At 37.1% G+C, this 17255-nt stretch overlaps 2 protein-coding genes across 2 annotated transcripts; one reads left to right on the forward strand and one right to left on the reverse strand.

Annotated features, from left to right (window-relative positions):
• Positions 1 to 6993: 6993 nt before the first annotated feature.
• LOC106309043 (uncharacterized mitochondrial protein AtMg00810-like) lies at positions 6994 to 7799 on the reverse strand. The gene is made up of 2 exons (XM_013746125.1): positions 7496 to 7799; positions 6994 to 7061 (listed from the first exon to the last, which is right to left on the reverse strand). Exons 1-2 carry the CDS (start codon positions 7797 to 7799, stop codon positions 6994 to 6996), a joined length of 372 nt encoding a protein of 123 aa, XP_013601579.1.
• A 6831-nt stretch (positions 7800 to 14630) lies between these two features.
• LOC106310589 (transcription factor RAX3) lies at positions 14631 to 16166 on the forward strand. Its single transcript, XM_013747818.1, has 3 exons — positions 14631 to 14890; positions 15144 to 15273; positions 15354 to 16166. Exons 1-3 carry the CDS (start codon positions 14755 to 14757, stop codon positions 15991 to 15993), a joined length of 906 nt encoding a protein of 301 aa, XP_013603272.1. The 5' UTR covers positions 14631 to 14754; the 3' UTR covers positions 15994 to 16166.
• The last annotated feature ends 1089 nt before the right edge of the window (positions 16167 to 17255 follow it).

Raw genomic sequence — 17255 nt, forward strand, 5'->3', positions numbered from 1 at the left:
TGTGTATTAAAATATAAAACATATTTATTAGTTTAAATATCTTACTTTAGTAAGTTTAACTAGTTTTAAAATGGACGAATATGTATTATTCTGTATATGTAATTATTTTGAATTTTAAAATTTAGAACATATTTAATAAATGGGTTAAGTAACTTTATATTTATTAATTAGTCTACCAATTTCATTATGAATATGAATTATGTATAATAAATATTATAGAATTTTATTTCTTATTATATATATCAAAAATGAATTAATATTCACTTGTAGTGATATTTAATATTTATTACGAATTTTGCAATTTAAAAGTAAATATCAAAAATATAAACTATTAAAAATATTATTAAATGTAATCTTAGAAAAAGATACTAAAAAATCATTTAGATATCATATTTTGAAAATATTAAAAAAATATTAAATATGATATATATTTTATAATAACTAAGTTAGTTGGAGGAAAAATCATAAGAAATAAAATAAACGTAATAGTCCAACACATAGACTATTTTCAAGTAGATAAATTGTTCTTCTGTTTTAATAGTCTCGATGATCAGTAAGGTTCATTCGGAAACGAGTGAGAGGTGTACTTTTAACCTTTACAGTATTCCCTAACAGTTTACTATTGGGTCCTAAAAAGTAGCCAAAAGATTAAATCATCGAAGATAAAATAAATTTCTATATTAAAATATTGGAACCTCTTCATTTATATTTTATATTGATCCAAGCTCATATCGATGTTAAACCTATAATCTATTATATATGTATCACTCTTTCCTGGTTAAATGTTTATCTAAGGAAGGTTCTATTGTATTGACCAGTAAAATAAACAATTAATCGACAATCAATTTGATTATTTTCTTCACATGTTGACAAATTCAAGAATTTTAGTAATCTACATACATATGCGCATGCTACAAAAATAACATACATATGCACATATTTGTATATAAGATTCTTATGCGGTATATTATACATATTATATAGCTCGAAACCATGATTTAATAACTATTTATTCTTTACGCAAAAAAGTAAATTTATTTTTATGTGTGTTTAGGTTAGGAAAACCAAAAAGAAGATGAGATGGCCTACGCTACAAGACCAATTCATCGTGGTCTTTAGCTGGAGTGTTACTTTGATATTTTACGGTGGAGAATTAGACAAAAAGTATCTAATATATAAAAAGATGTCCAACTCTAATTAGTACGAGATTTTTTGTGAATGAATCCAAAAGTAAATCCATACGGACCAATTTCTTAAGTCCAAAATGGACATTATCGTACTAATCGGATAATATACAGTCGGACATGAACTTTAAGAATCCCTACAATTGGTATCATAGCCAGGTTGACAAGAAATCTTCAAGAAGAACGAATTACCCTTCAAAAGATGAATAGTATCCTACGAGTTAGGAAGGAGAGGTGTCTGGTAGAGATCAAGTTCAGTTGTGGAACACGAGATGAGTGTGGTCATCACTTTGAGGGGAAGAATGTGAAATATCAAACTAAGTCTCACATAGGAAAATTAGACAAAAAGTGTCTAATATATAAAGAGATGTCCAACTCTAATTAGTATGAAGCCTTTTGGAAAGTAAACCAAAAGTAAAACCATACAGACTTGCCTAAGGTCCAAAGTGGACAATATCGTACTAATCAAACAATAAATAGTTGGACATGAATTTAATAAATCCCAACATTAGTATCAGAGCCAGGTTGACGAGAAATCTGCAAAAAGACCGAAATACCATTCGAAAGATGAATGGTATCCTATGAGTTATGAATGAGAAGTGATTGGTAGAGATCAAGTTAGAAGATCTTGGAAATTCAATTGTGGAACACGAGATGAGTATGGTTCTTAGTTTGTGAGGAAGAATGTGAAATATCAAACTAAGTCTCACATTGGAGAATTAGACAAACAATGTCTAATATATAAAGAAATGTTCAACTCTAATTAGTACGAGGTTTTTTGTGAATGAACCCAAAAATAAATCCATGCGAACTAACCTTTTAGGTCTAAAATGGATAATATCGTACTAGTCGGATAATATAGAGTTGGACATGGGCTTTAACAGCCCCAACATTCATGTGAGTGGTGTTGAAATCTGAACATTGTTTAAACCCTTTAGCTTCAAAGTTTAAAACTTTATTTACCTTTTCAGTGATATTTTTCTTATAAAGCATAGAAACAATGTGAAAGAACTCGATCGTGACTTTATTTCTCCAACTGCTTTGACTTTTAAAAAGCCTTTGTTTCCAATCTCAACTCCAGTCAACCTTTTTGTCCGTCTAGAAACACATGACTGCACTCTTATTTTTACTGTTAACTGAATAAGATCAATTTATAAATAATTTAAAATACAGAAGTTTTTTGTTTGAACTAAAAATACAGAAGTCAAAGAAGATTATAGTGTACTTTTATAGTTCTAGTAAAAATGCAAGACTTAAAGGTTTTCAATCAAATTGGACATAAAAATAGTAATAACCAGATTCAATGGTTATCAGAGATTTTCGCTCATAAAAACATCGATATCAAATAAAAATTAAATTCATCTACAGTAAAAAATTTATATATTAATAATGATAGAACTATAATATTTATTCATTTATAAAATTATTAATTTATAAAAAAATCTTTTTCAGATTTATATATTTTGAAATATATATATGTGTAAAATAGAAAGAATAATTGATCTTTTACATATATAGATATATATTGATGAAATTTTACATATTTAAATTTCATGTTATTTTTAATTATTTGATTATTCGGTGTATACAAATTTTATAGATACACATAGTTGTGCTATAAAATTCAAACACCACAGATGTATCTCACCTACAACCACACTATCCACCAAGCGATAAACACTCCCATTTGTCGTATTTCCTTTCATTACAACCAGATCTCCGTTAAACATTTTTAAAACATCATCTTCTAATCTGATTCTTCTTTCTGTTGGAACATGCATAACATCAGTCAATGTTCTAATGGTACCATCATGCACGCGGAAGCTGACATGATCTGATGCTCAGTATCAATGACGTTACAAGCCATATTGTTAGCCAACTGAAATGAACTCATTTTCCAGCTCTGTACGCCTCAGACCATCCATCCTTCATAAAGAGCCATATGAAATGATGCATTCATATCTAGAATCAAAGAATTTGTATGTATTCGTTATATGACATCAAGTAAATCGTTTTCAGTATCTTCTTCAAAAACTTTATGACCACGTTTGCATAACATATATATTTCACATGCGCTATGTTTCCTAGCAGGATGATCTCGCTTGTAGTGATCTTTCTTGCCATAACCAAAACACATTTTATTGTTTAGGTTTCGACTTGTCTTCGCTAACAACTTGCTTCTTTTTTAGGTTTCCCTTTGACGAATTCCATTTACATAAAACTCATCTCCATGAGACTTGTCAACCACAATAGTATTATGTCGGTATTATAACGAGATTATAGTGTAGAATACACTGATCTAATGTAAATGCAGTAACTAACCCACAGAGTAAAGCACATAGTACACCAGAGAATATCTCTCTACAAAGATATGTGTTATTACTAGTATTCTTTTAAAGCGAACTTACAAGTCTCTCTTTAAACAGAACTCAAACAAGATCAAGACTCTTCTTGACTTGCTTCCCTAGCCTCACACGTCCTAAGATCGAATACAAGATCTCTGGAACCTCTACCCCTTAGCCCTTAGTGTTATTCACTCACTTACAAGCTTAGCGAACTCCACTCTTATGCTAAGAATACAATTCTCTCGACAACCCTAATACACAGGTCGAATATGACTATATATACAATACATCCAAGTCGGCTATCCACGCCTATCTACCCAATATTCACTATCTACCCAAATAAGGCAAGTTCCTTAAAACCTCTCCAAAGCCTTTTAAAAAACTTCTCATCGTGAGATCTCCCTTCTCCAAGGTGAATCTCTTCAAGCTTGCTCCCCAAGACATCTTCGTATTAACTTCGCCTTGGTCCGCAATCCATTCTTCAAGTCGCAATCTTCATCTTGACTTGTTCATCCGCACGTACACTTCTCTGTTGCAGACTCTGCTCCATTCGCTGTTGTACTTGCGTCTGTATCAGAACGTCCATCTGATCTTTGCATCTACAATCTCCCCCTTTTAGCTTTGGATGCCTCTCAAGTACCTTCACAGATCCGCTCAAACAACCACACACATTCGAACACATATATCCTGAATAATACGTGCGAGTTCAAGAGTTCAAAACATGCGAGTTCAAGAGTTAGAGATAAACATAAAACCAAAAAACCAAAAACCAAAACACCAGCAACATTGTTTTATCTCTCACTCCCCCCATAATTAGATAAACCGAGAAAAAACTAAAATTTTCTCCCCCATAATCTAGTTCTCCTGGTCATCCTACTGCTGCGGATCGTCTGCCTCTTCTTCTCCCCCTGCTTGAGAGCATACAGAGTTAAAATTCATAAAGATCAGAGCAAATAAAGAACCAGATAGAAGACTTACTTGGGAACATCATGCTTGCAATCTGTCCCACGACGCTCGTCAGAGTCTGCATCGCAGTTGCAAGATGTTGAATTGCTGCGGATGTCGTATCTAGAGCCGGCTTTGCCTCTTCAGCATCTATCGGTTTTCCTGGAGCTGCAATGGATCCGAGGTGAATGATCTGGAACTTTCCAGCAGACCACGGAGACTGTCTTGGTGGCAAATATCCAGAAGGATCAGTTCTTTCAGGACGAGGAGTGCTTGGAGGTGGTCTAGAAGGAGGTGCTGGAGTTGATGTTGATGCAGATTTTCCTTTCTTTTTGGCCTGCCTCTGAGCCTTCTTCTCAGCCTCTCGTGCTTCCTTTTGATTCTTGAGATATTATTCTCCCAGACGAGGGTCCTTCTTATATGGAACCACAGGCACAAGTTTCTCTCTTGGTTTTCGCTGCACCATGTGCTACATCTGAAGCACACCATAGATGGTACGTGGAAATATCAACCACCTCGTGTCCTTCTTTTCTCCCTCTTTTTGAATGACTCCGAGATTAAGAACTTGATTGTAGACCAACACTTCTATGTCAACACAGACTCCATGAAACATCTTATAGACGAGTTTCGCATGATCGATGGACACCGCATTCTTGTTAGACGAAGGTACCCAGTTGTATGCTGCAAGAACCAGTAGCGCAGCTTTACACGGAGACAAGGAGCTTGTCGTGAGGTTTTTCATCTCCCGTGTTCCCTCGGTCAGGAAGTCAGCAAGCTCGTCACTATTGACTTCATCCATGGTTGCCTCCACTTCTACCTCCTCTCCTTCAAGTGGTGATACATCGAAGTATTGATCAATCATAGTCGGAGAGAATTCATACTTCTGCCCTCGTACTGTTACTATGACTTCTGATCCTCTGGTCGCAGGGCTGCATATAATTCCTTCACGATCTCTGGAATGTAGCCTCCTAGGCCCGTGACAGTCTTCTCAAGTCTCCCTTTCTTGATTATACTCAGATAGCCCCATCTGTCTTCTGAGTTTAGATCCACTTAACGTTATGGAATAATCTCTCTAGAGGCAAAACTTGCATACCTTTGCTTTGCGAGACGTTCTGCACTAGTTGATCCTCTCTTGATTTTCTCAGATGATGCTGCACCTGAAGTTGTTTTAGCCTTCGCTTGAGATTTGATTCCTGAGGCAAAGGTTTTCCTGGTCAATTTTCTCACAGGATTGCTCTGGGTTGCTGATGATGGAGCTTTCCTCTTTTTCTCTTTCTCCTTAACACTGATTGGTGGTTCCACGTTTTCAGCATAAACATCCTCAACTTCGTCTGAGTCAGTGTTCTCCGCGTCTTCTTCTTCCTCAGATTCACCTGAAGAGACTTCGATCGCTTTTCCTTAATTTTCTTTGCAAGCCTTAGTTGCATCAGCTTCCTCTGGGATCCCTTCGGAGGATTGTTTGCTTCTTCCCTCCTTCACATTCTTCTTCCTTGTTGATCCCACAGGTTCTGACTCGGCATCTGACTCAGAATCTAGTTGTTCAGCTGCAGTATGAAGATCTTCGGACATGGGTTGAGATGTCTGGCTTTGTTGTGGCGTCGTTTGTTCCTCATCATCAGAGTAGTCAACGAGATTCAATGGTGGGTTTGAAGCTTTACCGGCGGCAGAGGTGCTTTTGTTCATCGACATGATTTCGTGAGAGAGAGAGATAGCTTTCTTTCTTCTGAGATTTTTTATCTTTGAGAGCAAAGAGAATTGTAAGAGAGATAAGTTGGCGTCTAGGGTTTATCAAGGAGTAATCATTTCCTTTTTGGTGCATTACCCCATGATCTCCTAGATATTCGCCATATCTCCCACTCTCTCTAAAATGGAAGTTTTTCAAATTTCAAAAATTTGAAATCTTCCATTTAGGCTCACACGATCTTTCTTTCTTTTCCACTGATGTCGACACGTATTGCCCACTCAAGACTTGATTAGGCTGAATCTTCACTGTTCCACTATGACACAAGATGACATAGACTGGTAACATTTACTCAATGATTTTTGCTGACACAACCACTTAGACAAAATAACATTTATTACATTAAAAACGCAAGCAATGAGAGAACACGTGTCACACAGGTTAATTTTCAATTCTTTAAGTACAAAAGGATTTTTGTTTTACCTTTTCCTGTTGACAACTGTTCGTCGAGTGATCCAGAGGCTGACATAGCTTCTGCTATAGATGCACCCTTCTGCTCTACTAGATCATCATTTGATCATCAGGCTTATTTCATGTCTAGCTTTCGCACAAATATGACTTTATCATGTCCTGGCTCAGTTTTCAACCTTTATTCGTCATGAGAGAGCTAGGGGTTGTTACTTCTTTTCTTTTCTTTTCCTCTTTTCTTTTCTAAGAGTTTTCTTGTGCTCCCTTTTTGATGATGGGAAACACAAAACATCTTCTTCCCCTTGTTACTTGATTGCTCTCTCGATGCGAATTTTGAGATCATGACGGCATATTTGGCAGCTCTTTTCCACTACTTGCTTCTGATGTAAGACACAATCTGAACATTGGGCGCCTCTGCATCATCCCTTTCCTCATCCCCTGTACACTTACACAAACTTGTTACATCTCACAAACCCCAATGGCGTTTCGAAGAGGAACAAAACGGTTAAGATCTAAAGGTTTAGTGAAAAGATCAGCTAGTTGTAATTCTGTGACAACGTGTTCAATCACTACATGTTGTTCATCGACTAGTTCCCTGATGAAGTGATGTCTAATGTCAATGTGCTTGGTCCTTGAGTGTTGCACTGGGTTCTTTGATATGTCGATTGCACTCTTGTTGTCACAATAAACCAGGAATGATCATGTATCCATGCCATAGTCATCAGACATTTGCTTCATCCACATCAGCTGCGTGCAGCAACTCCCCATAACAATGTATTATGCCTCTGCGGTAGACAATGATACAGTGTTCTGCTTCTTGCTCAACTATGCAACCAAGTTGTTTCCGAGAAAGAAACACCCCCCACTGGTACTCTTCCGATCGTCTGCACTTCCAGCCATGTCTGCATCCCAGTATCCAGCAAGATTTCCATTTGATCCCTTTGAGTAGTAGATCCCAAGGTTAACCGTGCCTTTGACATATCGAATGATTCTCTTAGTTGCCTTCAGATGAGACTTCTTTGGTTCTGCTTGATATCTAACACATATCCCCACACTTAGACTTAGATCTGGTCGACTCGCCGCCAGGTAGAGTAAGCTTCCGATCATTCCTCTATACAGCTTCGTGTCAACTGGTTCACCCTCCTCATCTTTGCAGCTTTTGTTTGTAGAGCTCATCGGAGTTTTTGCCTCCTTGCAGTGATCTAGTTGAAATCTTTTCAGTAGTGCTTTTGCATAGGTACTTTGCGAGATGAACACACCTTCCTCTGTCTACTATATTTGTAACCCGAGGAAATATTTCAACTCCCCCACCATGCTCATTTCAAACTCTTTGGTCATATCTCGAGTGAAACCATCTACAAGTTGTTTAGATGTTCCTCCAAAAATAATGTCGTCAACATAGATCTGAACCACCAGCATCCCTGTTTTATTCTTCAGCACAAACAGTGTTTTGTCGACATTTCCTCTGATGTAGCCTTTGTCAACCGGAAAGTTTGTCAGCCTTTCATACCATGCTTGAGGTGCTTGCTTCAACCCGTATAGAGCTTTGTTGAGTTTGTACACATACTCATGATTAGTTGCATCTTCAAAACCCTTTGGCTGATGCACATATACTTCTTCAGATAGTACCCCATTCAGAAATGCACTCTTAACATCCATTTGGTACACTGTGAAGTTCATGATGCACGCTATTCCAATGAACAGTCCGATAGACTCCAATCTAGCACTGTAGCAAATGTTTTTCTCAAAATCAACTCCCTCGATTTGCGAATACCACTGAGACACTAATCTTGCTTTGTTTATGACCACAATTCCATTCTCATCAATCTTGGTCTTGAAGATCCACTTAGTCCCAACTATGTGTCCATCAGATGGCTTTTTCACCAACTCTTATACATCATTTCTGATGAACTGTTCCAGTTCCTCCTGCATGGCTTGGATCCAGAACTCATCCGAAAGTGCTTCGGTGTGGTCTTTCGGCTCAATATTTGAGACAAAGAATGCTGACTGAACCATTTCTCTGAAGTTGATCTTCACACCTCTTGTTCTTCTCCTTCATTCACGTTCCCAATAACATCACTAGATGAGTGATTTCTGTGAACATTTGGAGTGCTCTTCTCCTGAGTCAACTCTGAAGGTGTTGATGTGTCGTTCGTTGATTCAGTTGATGGATCCTTTGATGCATCCGATGGTGTATCCATCTTCTGTTCCTCATCGTTTTCCCATTTCACTGCTGTGACATCATCGAACACGACATTTACCGACTCCATGATCATCAGAGACCTCAAGTTGAAGACTCTGAATGCTGTGATGTTCGCTGAGTAACCTAAGAACATGCATTCGTCGCTTCTTGCATCAAACTTGCCAATATGCTCTTTGTCATTCATAATGTAACACTTACACCCAAAAATGTGAAAGTAGCTGAGATTTGGTGTTTTGCCTTTCCATAGTTCATACGGAGTCTTGGTAGTTCCTCTTTTGACATATACACGATTTATGATGTAGCATGCGGTGCTAATAGCCTCCGTCCAGAACCTCTGCTTCACATTGTTACCATGCATCATAGCTCTCGCCATCTCCTGAAGTGTGCGATTCTTCCTTTCTACCACTCCATTTTGTTGAGGAGTTCTTGGTGCAGCAAATTGCTGAACTATTCCGTGTTGGCCACAAAAGTTACTCTTGGCTTCATTCTGGAATTCTCCCCCATGATCACTGCGAATCTGCTTTAGTCTCCTCTTCCCATTTGTAACTTGAAGTGTATCAGACTTTTCACGAATGAATCTGACCCATGTGAACCTTGAGTAATCATCGACTAGAACTAGAACATACCTCTTCCCTGCTATGTTCTCTGTCTGCATAGAACCCATCAGATCCATGTGTATCATTTCAAGCATATCCTTTGACTCAACATCTTGAATCATCTTGTGTAGGACTTTGACATGTTTTCCTTGATTGCCCGGTCCGCATACTGTCTTCTCCGTTTCTTCCAGCTGAGAAATGCCTCTGACTGCACCTTTCTTGATGATGTCCGTCATATGCCTCATATTCATGTGACCAAGTCTTTGATGCCACAGACTTGTTTCATCATGTGCAACAAAACACTGTTGTACATTCTGCCATACATAGCAATTGTTAGCAGATCATACCCCATGTAGCATGACTTTGTTCTCCACATTCACAGCTTTGCACTCTCTGCTTGTGAATTGAACCATCAACCCTTCATCACATAGTTGACTAATGCTAATTAGGTTCCTTTTAGTCCCTTGACTAAGAACACATCCTTCAGAGGCGGTCTGGTTTCGACGGTCTTTCCTTTGCCTTTGATCGCTCTTTGGCTTCCATCTCCAAATGTAACTCTTCCTCCTTTCAACAGCTTTATATCTCTGAGATTCTTGCGTGCTCCTGTCATATGACGAGAACACCCGCTGTCGAAGTACCATGGATTTTCATCTTTGGATACTAATGCCACTGCTTCTGATACAAGTGCCATGCTGCATCTCAGACCTCTATAGATATGATGTTGAGTGGATTTCACTGTTGTATGTCCTAAGTCAGATTTCCTGATCCAGACTTGATTTCGAGATCCATTCCTCCAGTACATTCCTTGTCTCAGCAACTAATTTACTTTTTCCCGATAGTGATAGCATTTCTTCTTAATGTGACCCAGTTTTCCACAGTAGTAACAACGTCTCTCCTGTTGAGTCTCTTATCGTAACCCCTTCTGGAGATTCTTAACTTTCTCAGCACCAGTCTTTGAGGTAGTACCTTCATTTGTTATTTTTCGTTCGGAGTTTGAGCTTGGAACAAATTTGATGGGTTCTGAATCACTCTTTCCATACCCAGCGTATCCTAAACCTCGAGAAGTCTGATCTTGTCTTCCCAGAATCAAGATTTTATCAAGTTCTTTTGACCCAGTGAGCATCCTGACAGCCTTGTAATGATGTTCCAGCTTGGCATTTAAGTCCGATGATCGGGCCTTCTCGTTTCACTTGTTTCTCTAGTACTTCAATTTGTATAACAAGCCGTTCATTCTCATTCTTCAGATCTGAGGTATTTGCCCCCTTCTTTTTTTCATCATCGAGTTCTTTTCTGAGATTTATCACTGTGTCTTCCAACCAGCTTTTCTCTTTTTTGAGACATAGATTTTCCTTACCAATCTGAACTACTGTCTGACAGAGTTCTTGATAGCCAATTCCATCATCACCATTTGCGCTTGACTGTGATGCCAATGAATGCTACGAAGTTAGCCAGCTCCTCTTCATCACTATCTTCTTCTGAGTCTATCTCATCAATTCTGATGATAGACTTCTCACGTCTCCTCTTCTGATCATTGACGCATTCCAGCTGAGTGTGTTCAATTCCTTTGCACTTGTAGCACTTGATTTCTCTCCTTCGGACAGTTGGACAATTAGTTTTGTAATGTCCATACCCCTTACACTCATGACACTGAACCTCCTGTTTACGATCGTTCTTTTCTGACTCAGATGTTCGTTTCTCACCTTCTGCAGCACGTTGTGATGTACTTCCTCTTCTCTGACCTGATTCGGCTCTACGAAGAACTCTGTCAAAACGCCTAACTAGCATGCTTACTGGATCATCGTCATCTTCTTTGTCATCTAATTTTTGTGATACCAGTGCGACTCCCTTTCCTTTCTTTCCTCCGCCAATCTCCATTTCATGGGCTCTCAGCATCCCTACTACTTCATCATAGCTTATCTCATCTGTATTCAGCGAGACTGACATAGTTGCCTTGTACGCAGTATACTTAGATGGTAGACACCTTAAGAACTTCTTGACCAGCTTCTTATCCTTGTATTTTTTTTCCTAATATTAAGGATTCCAGAGCTATGCCACTGAGTTGTGAACTGAATTCTTCAACTGACTCACTTTCTCCCATTTTGAGATTTTCAAACTTGGATGCTAGATAATCCAGTCGTGAGCTCTTTACTTTTGAAGTTCCTTCGAAGTGATTTTGCTGTATTTCCTATGCTTCCTTGGCGGTCTCACATCCTTGAATCAACTCAAAATGCTTCTTTGTAACACTGGCATGTATAGCTGAAAGTGCTCTAGAGTTGAACTTCGCCATCTTGAGTTCCGTCTCTGTCCAAAGTTCTTCTTCTTTGTTTGATTCAACACCATTCTCGTCCTTGGCCTTTGGTTCTGACCATCCAGTTTTCACAGACTTCCACGCCATGGCATCAATCCCTCGAATGATAGACCTCATCCGTGACTTCCAAAGTCCGTAGTTGGATCCATCCAACATCACCCTTGTGCTTGACACCAGCTCATGATAGTTCTCCATTTCTTCCACAGGATCTCACCTGTTATATAATCGAACGGGTGACCGCTCTGATACCACTTGTAAATGCAAGAACTAACCCACAAAGTAAAGCACATAGTACACCAGAGAATATCTCTACAATGATATGTGTTATTACTAGTATTCTTTTAAAGCGAACTTACAAGTCTCTCTTTAAACAGAACTCAAACAAGATCAAGACCCTTCTTGACTTGCTCCCCTAGCCTCACACGTCCTAAGATCGAATACAAGATCTCTAGAACCTCTATCCCTTAGCCTTTAGTGTTATTCACTCGGTTACAAGCTTAGCGAACTCCACTCCTATGCTTAGAATACAATTCTCTCGACAACCCTAATCCACATGTCGAGTATGACTATATATACAATACAACCAAGTCGGCTATCCACACCTATCTACCAATATTCACTATCTACCCAAATAAGGCAAGTTCCCTAAAACCTCTCCAAAGCCTTTTAGAAAACTTTCCATCGTGAGATCTCCATTCTCCAAGGTGAATCTCTTCGAGCTTGCTCCCCAAGATATCTTTGTATTAACTTCGCCTTGGTCCGCAATCCATTCTTCAAGTCACAATCTTCATCTTGACTTGTTCATACGCACGTACACTTCTCTGTTGCAGACTCTGCTTCATTCGCTGTTGTACTTGCGTCTGTATCAGAACGTCCATTTGATCTTTGCATCTACATCTGATCCTTTATTATCAAACGTAAGAGTTGTTTATAAAATCTCATACTCTAGAGACAGATTACAAATTTTCAGAGGCAGATTACTCACTCTACATGCTGTCCTAAAAATATTTCAAAATTTTTGGTCACGGAAAACAACGCATCTTTACCACATTTTTCCAATTTTTTTCTATGTATGCGATAAATGGATATCTAAGGTAGAGTCCGTGAGTTTCATTGGCTTCGTTTTTCTCCAATTCTGACTATTATGAAGTCTTTTTAAAAAAATATATTATATACTGGGTTTGATTAGTTTACCGGATCCGAGATAACATTTCTTCAGTTAGGCAATTTTCTTACCTACCATAACGAATTTTTACTCTTATAATTAGTAGTAATCTATGTTTGGTACGTATCCTTTCATTTTCAGATGCAAAATTCATAAATTTCATAGTTGAAAAAAATCCAATACATAATACTTCATCCTACATAATACTTCATCCTAACATTTATCAGGTCGTTTAGTGGTTTTTACTCTTAAACAGTGTCATAAAAAAGAGAGAGATTGTGCCATGCACCCTATTTCGAACTTTGCTTAGGAGATGCATGTTTATCAGAGGTTAGTGAGACAATCCCCAACGAGAGAGAGGGGGGATGATCACGAGGAGTTCCTACTCATTTCATTATTATACTATAAAAAAAAGAAAAAGCCGACAAGACACTAAACAAAAGTATCTCTTCTTATAACCAAGTGGCGGTAGCTTAGTGGCAATCTTTTGGGGTTTGGTGTGTATCCATATCAGTCATGGGTTCGATTCCCCCTGGGAACTAAATTATCACTACTTGGCCAGTTTGGGCTTGGGCTTCGGTCCAAGTGGTTTACATGGTGTGCCATAACAGATGATTGGTCCATCCTCTGGCATTAGTCGGAAAGTATTCCAAATTCGGGTCAGACAGTGTGGTACGCTTTCGGGCTAGTCCACTCTGTAGCATAAAGTGCGTTTCTCCCAGTACCGACCGGATCAGCCGATAGGGTTTATCAAAACAAAAAAAAAATATCTCTTCTTATAAGTTTTTAGGACCGATTAGAACCTCATTTTCTTAACTTGTCTTCTTTTCATTGGTTAGAGATTCTTTTTCTTTAAAATTAAATTTTAACCAGTTGATAAAGTGAACCAATAGTAATGATTTATGGCTTAGATACTCAATTTGAGTCTTTTGCTGTTCGCCATGCGTTCGCAACAACGTGATTATTGAGAGGTTTTTAGGGTAGGGTCCACACCTTAAGAACCCTCTAATAATAATGTTCTAAGAATTTATGGACCTACAGAATTCAGGAATTTCCAATAAAAAATTTACTGTAAAGTACTATATACGAAAATCTATAGACAGTCATATTATTAGAAAGAAACTTAGAAATTTTCAAAAAAAAACTTTAGTTTGTGGCTGGTAAATTCCAGGATAACACGGAGTAAATGAAAAGGTGAAAAGTAGAATAAATTGAAAGACTCTGGAAGAAAAAAAGAAAGAAAATTAGAATAAATTATTTCTCTTTTAAATCCAAGGATACAATTCCAGATTGTTTTTTCATTTTATCTACTATATTTAGAGTAAATATTGCATTGTGATAATTTACATGACTGATAAATGTTTAGCTGTATATGGACGGGAGTGTATAATTCAGAGTAAAAATTTACTCTATAGATACCAGCCAGTTACAGCCTTGGAGAAAATGTTCAAAAACAAAAACATAGAGAAACTTCATGTAAGAGTACAGTAGTCTTCGTTATCTTCTCTGTCCTTTTTTATTTTATTTATTTTACTGTTGTATAGTATTTAATATATTGGTTTTATATTTTTTTCATTTCCACAAAGTAACTTTTTCATTTTTTAATTTTAGAAAAAGTTTCCTACTTTTTGAAATCTTTTCTTAGGAAGACTTTTTGATCTACCATCGCATGACAGTACTATCTCCTCCAGCTATTATATAGTCTCCTTTCGTTCTTCTTTGCTTTCACATAACACACACATCCACACCATCATTCTCACCAACATAAAAAATCTTGATTACAGAGAGATAATAGAGCCATAATTCAAGAACAAGACTAATATCAAGAATAGGAAAGCATACTTCTCACCAGGAGAGGAATGGGAAGATCACCATGTTGTGACAAAGCGAACGTGAAGAAAGGGCCTTGGTCTCCAGAGGAAGATGCAAAGCTAAAATCATACATCGAAACGAGTGGCACAGGAGGAAATTGGATTGCTTTGCCTCACAAAATTGGTATTAGCAAATTACTTTTCTTCATCTAGATACATATATACTATTTTCTTGTTTATAAAAAGAGCGTTCTAAATCAAACCTCAAATATGTTTTGAAATATGTGAAAGCGTTAGGTATTATGGTACCGTAATGGTATTGTGGATATTGTGATCATCTTTCTGATCTCTTAACTCTCTATGAAGAAGATTACTTGATATCTAAAGATGCCCTTTTCTATATTGTTTTTTTTTTTTTGGTTGAGACATGGATTAAGGTTTGAAGAGATGTGGGAAGAGTTGCAGGCTGAGGTGGCTAAATTATTTGAGACCAAATATCAAACATGGTGGCTTCTCCGAGGCTGAAGAAAACGTCATTTGTAACCTCTATCTTACTATTGGTAGCAGGTACTATAACTATTCGTATACATTAATATTATGTGGAAACTCTTAATTAATATGTTATATAATGTATGAATTTTATGAAGGTGGTCTATAATCGCTGCTCAATTGCCGGGACGAACAGACAACGATATAAAAAACTATTGGAACACGAGACTAAAGAAGAAGCTTATTATAAAACAACGCAAGGAGCTTCAAGAAGCTTGTATTGAGCAACAAGAGATGATGGTGATGTTGAAGAGACAACAACAACAAATCCAACCTACTTTCATGATGAGACAAGACCAAACAATGTTCACATGGCCGCTTCAGAAACTTCCGTTTCATCATCATAATGATGGTCAAGTACCAACTCTTGTCATGAACTCGTTCGGTGACCAGGAAGATATTAAGCCAGAGATCATCAAGAACATGGTCAAGATCGAAGATCAAGAACCAGAGAGAACAAACGCTTTTGATCATCTCTACTTCTCTCAACTTCTGTTAGACTTTAATAGTAATTACTTAGGATCAGGAGAAGGTTTCTCCATGAACTCAATCTTGAGCACCAACACAAACTCTCCACTGCGTAACACAAGTATCAGTCATCAACGGTTTAGGAATTTCCATGACGAAGCCGTCGACTTGTTTTTAGGAGAAACAGGTACTTCGGCAGATCAAAGCACCATAAGGTGGGAGGACATAAGCTCTCTTGTTTATTCTGATTCAAAGCAAGTTGTTAATTAATATTTTCCAAGATGAAACTTACATTAATATATTATTAGTATTCCCAGTGTTTGGGCTGTTTGTGATCCTGTTGCTTTCTACAGCTTGAAGTTCTAGGATTGTAAAGAGGAAAATAAATATATTGAATGGGGTAGGTAAATGGAGTGAGAAAGGACGATCAATCTATATTTTTGTAAATCTGATGATATTTACCGCTCTAATTTTTGTGAATTTTTACAACTTATTTTTGTCTCATCATTCCCACCCGTCGGACTCGTTAGGGCTATTAACATTAGCTGGCAACCATTAGGGTTAACAATAAGAAGTTTATGTGGATAACAAGATACCTAACATTTTGACCACAAAAGTTTTGAATATCAAATAATAAGTGAATGTGTGCAACTCTCAACTTCTCAAAGAAATGACACCTCTCTTTAGTCACTAGTCTGTTTCTTGTTTTCCTCACAGAATCAAATGATGTCATACGAAGATTATGTTCCCTTGTGAGTTTGGCACGCAGATTCCTTGCCTATTCAAAAACCAAATCAAACTGAGAAAGTCGTATAAAAATAATTGGCACTGTCGCTGAAAATAATTTGAAAACATGTTTTATAAAGAACTTGAGTCTATTATATCATCAAAAAGTTTTTATTTATACTTTATAAAGAAACTTGAGTGTGTTTCCTTTTCTTGAGTGTATTTTACTATCATCAAAAGCTCGTATTTATAAGGAAACTCGAGTTTATTTCTTCTATCAATCAAACAAGTAATAAAAGGGGATATAAGCCTCAGTTAAACTGTCCACGTAGGACAGGAAAATCGTCCAATTAGAAGAGTCTTTTTTGACACGTCAACACGGCTTTGGTAAAGTTGTGCTTCTTTTTTTTTAGCCCAAATGTTAATCCGAATGGTCCAATCTATACTAATAAAAGGGAGCTTTTGAGGCTCCATATGGCGTCCACATCAGCAGAAAAAACTTATTCTAAAAGATGACACGTGGCATTAACAAAAAATAAAAATAAAAATAAATAATAATTAAATATATAATATAAGAAATATAAATGTTACATTAAACAATAATAAGTAAATATACAATCTATACTAATAAAAGGAGCTTTTGAGGCTCCATAGGGCGTCCACATCAGCAGAAAAAACTTATTCTAAAAGATAACACGTGGCATTAATAAAAATTAAAAATAAAAATAAATAATAATTAAATATATAATATAAGAAATATAAATGTTACATTAAACAATAATAAGTAAATATACAATATAAGGAAA

The sequence above is a fragment of the Brassica oleracea genome, chromosome C8 (genome assembly GCF_000695525.1).
Source record: "Brassica oleracea var. oleracea cultivar TO1000 chromosome C8, BOL, whole genome shotgun sequence".
Classification (NCBI taxonomy): domain Eukaryota; kingdom Viridiplantae; phylum Streptophyta; class Magnoliopsida; order Brassicales; family Brassicaceae; genus Brassica; species Brassica oleracea.

Coding starts and splice junctions, on each gene's coding strand:
- LOC106310589 (XM_013747818.1), top strand. CDS start 14,755: ATGGGAAGATCACCATGTTGTGACAAAGCGAACGTGAAGAAAGGGCCT. Junction 14,891..15,143: donor TGCTTTGCCTCACAAAATTG/GTATTAGCAAAT, acceptor ACATGGATTAAG/GTTTGAAGAGATGTGGGAAG. Junction 15,274..15,353: donor TATCTTACTATTGGTAGCAG/GTACTATAACTA, acceptor AATTTTATGAAG/GTGGTCTATAATCGCTGCTC.
- LOC106309043 (XM_013746125.1), bottom strand. CDS start 7,799: ATGAGCTCTACAAACAAAAGCTGCAAAGATGAGGAGGGTGAACCAGTT. Junction 7,062..7,495: donor AAGTGCAGACGATCGGAAGA/GTACCAGTGGGG, acceptor GTAAGTGTACAG/GGGATGAGGAAAGGGATGAT.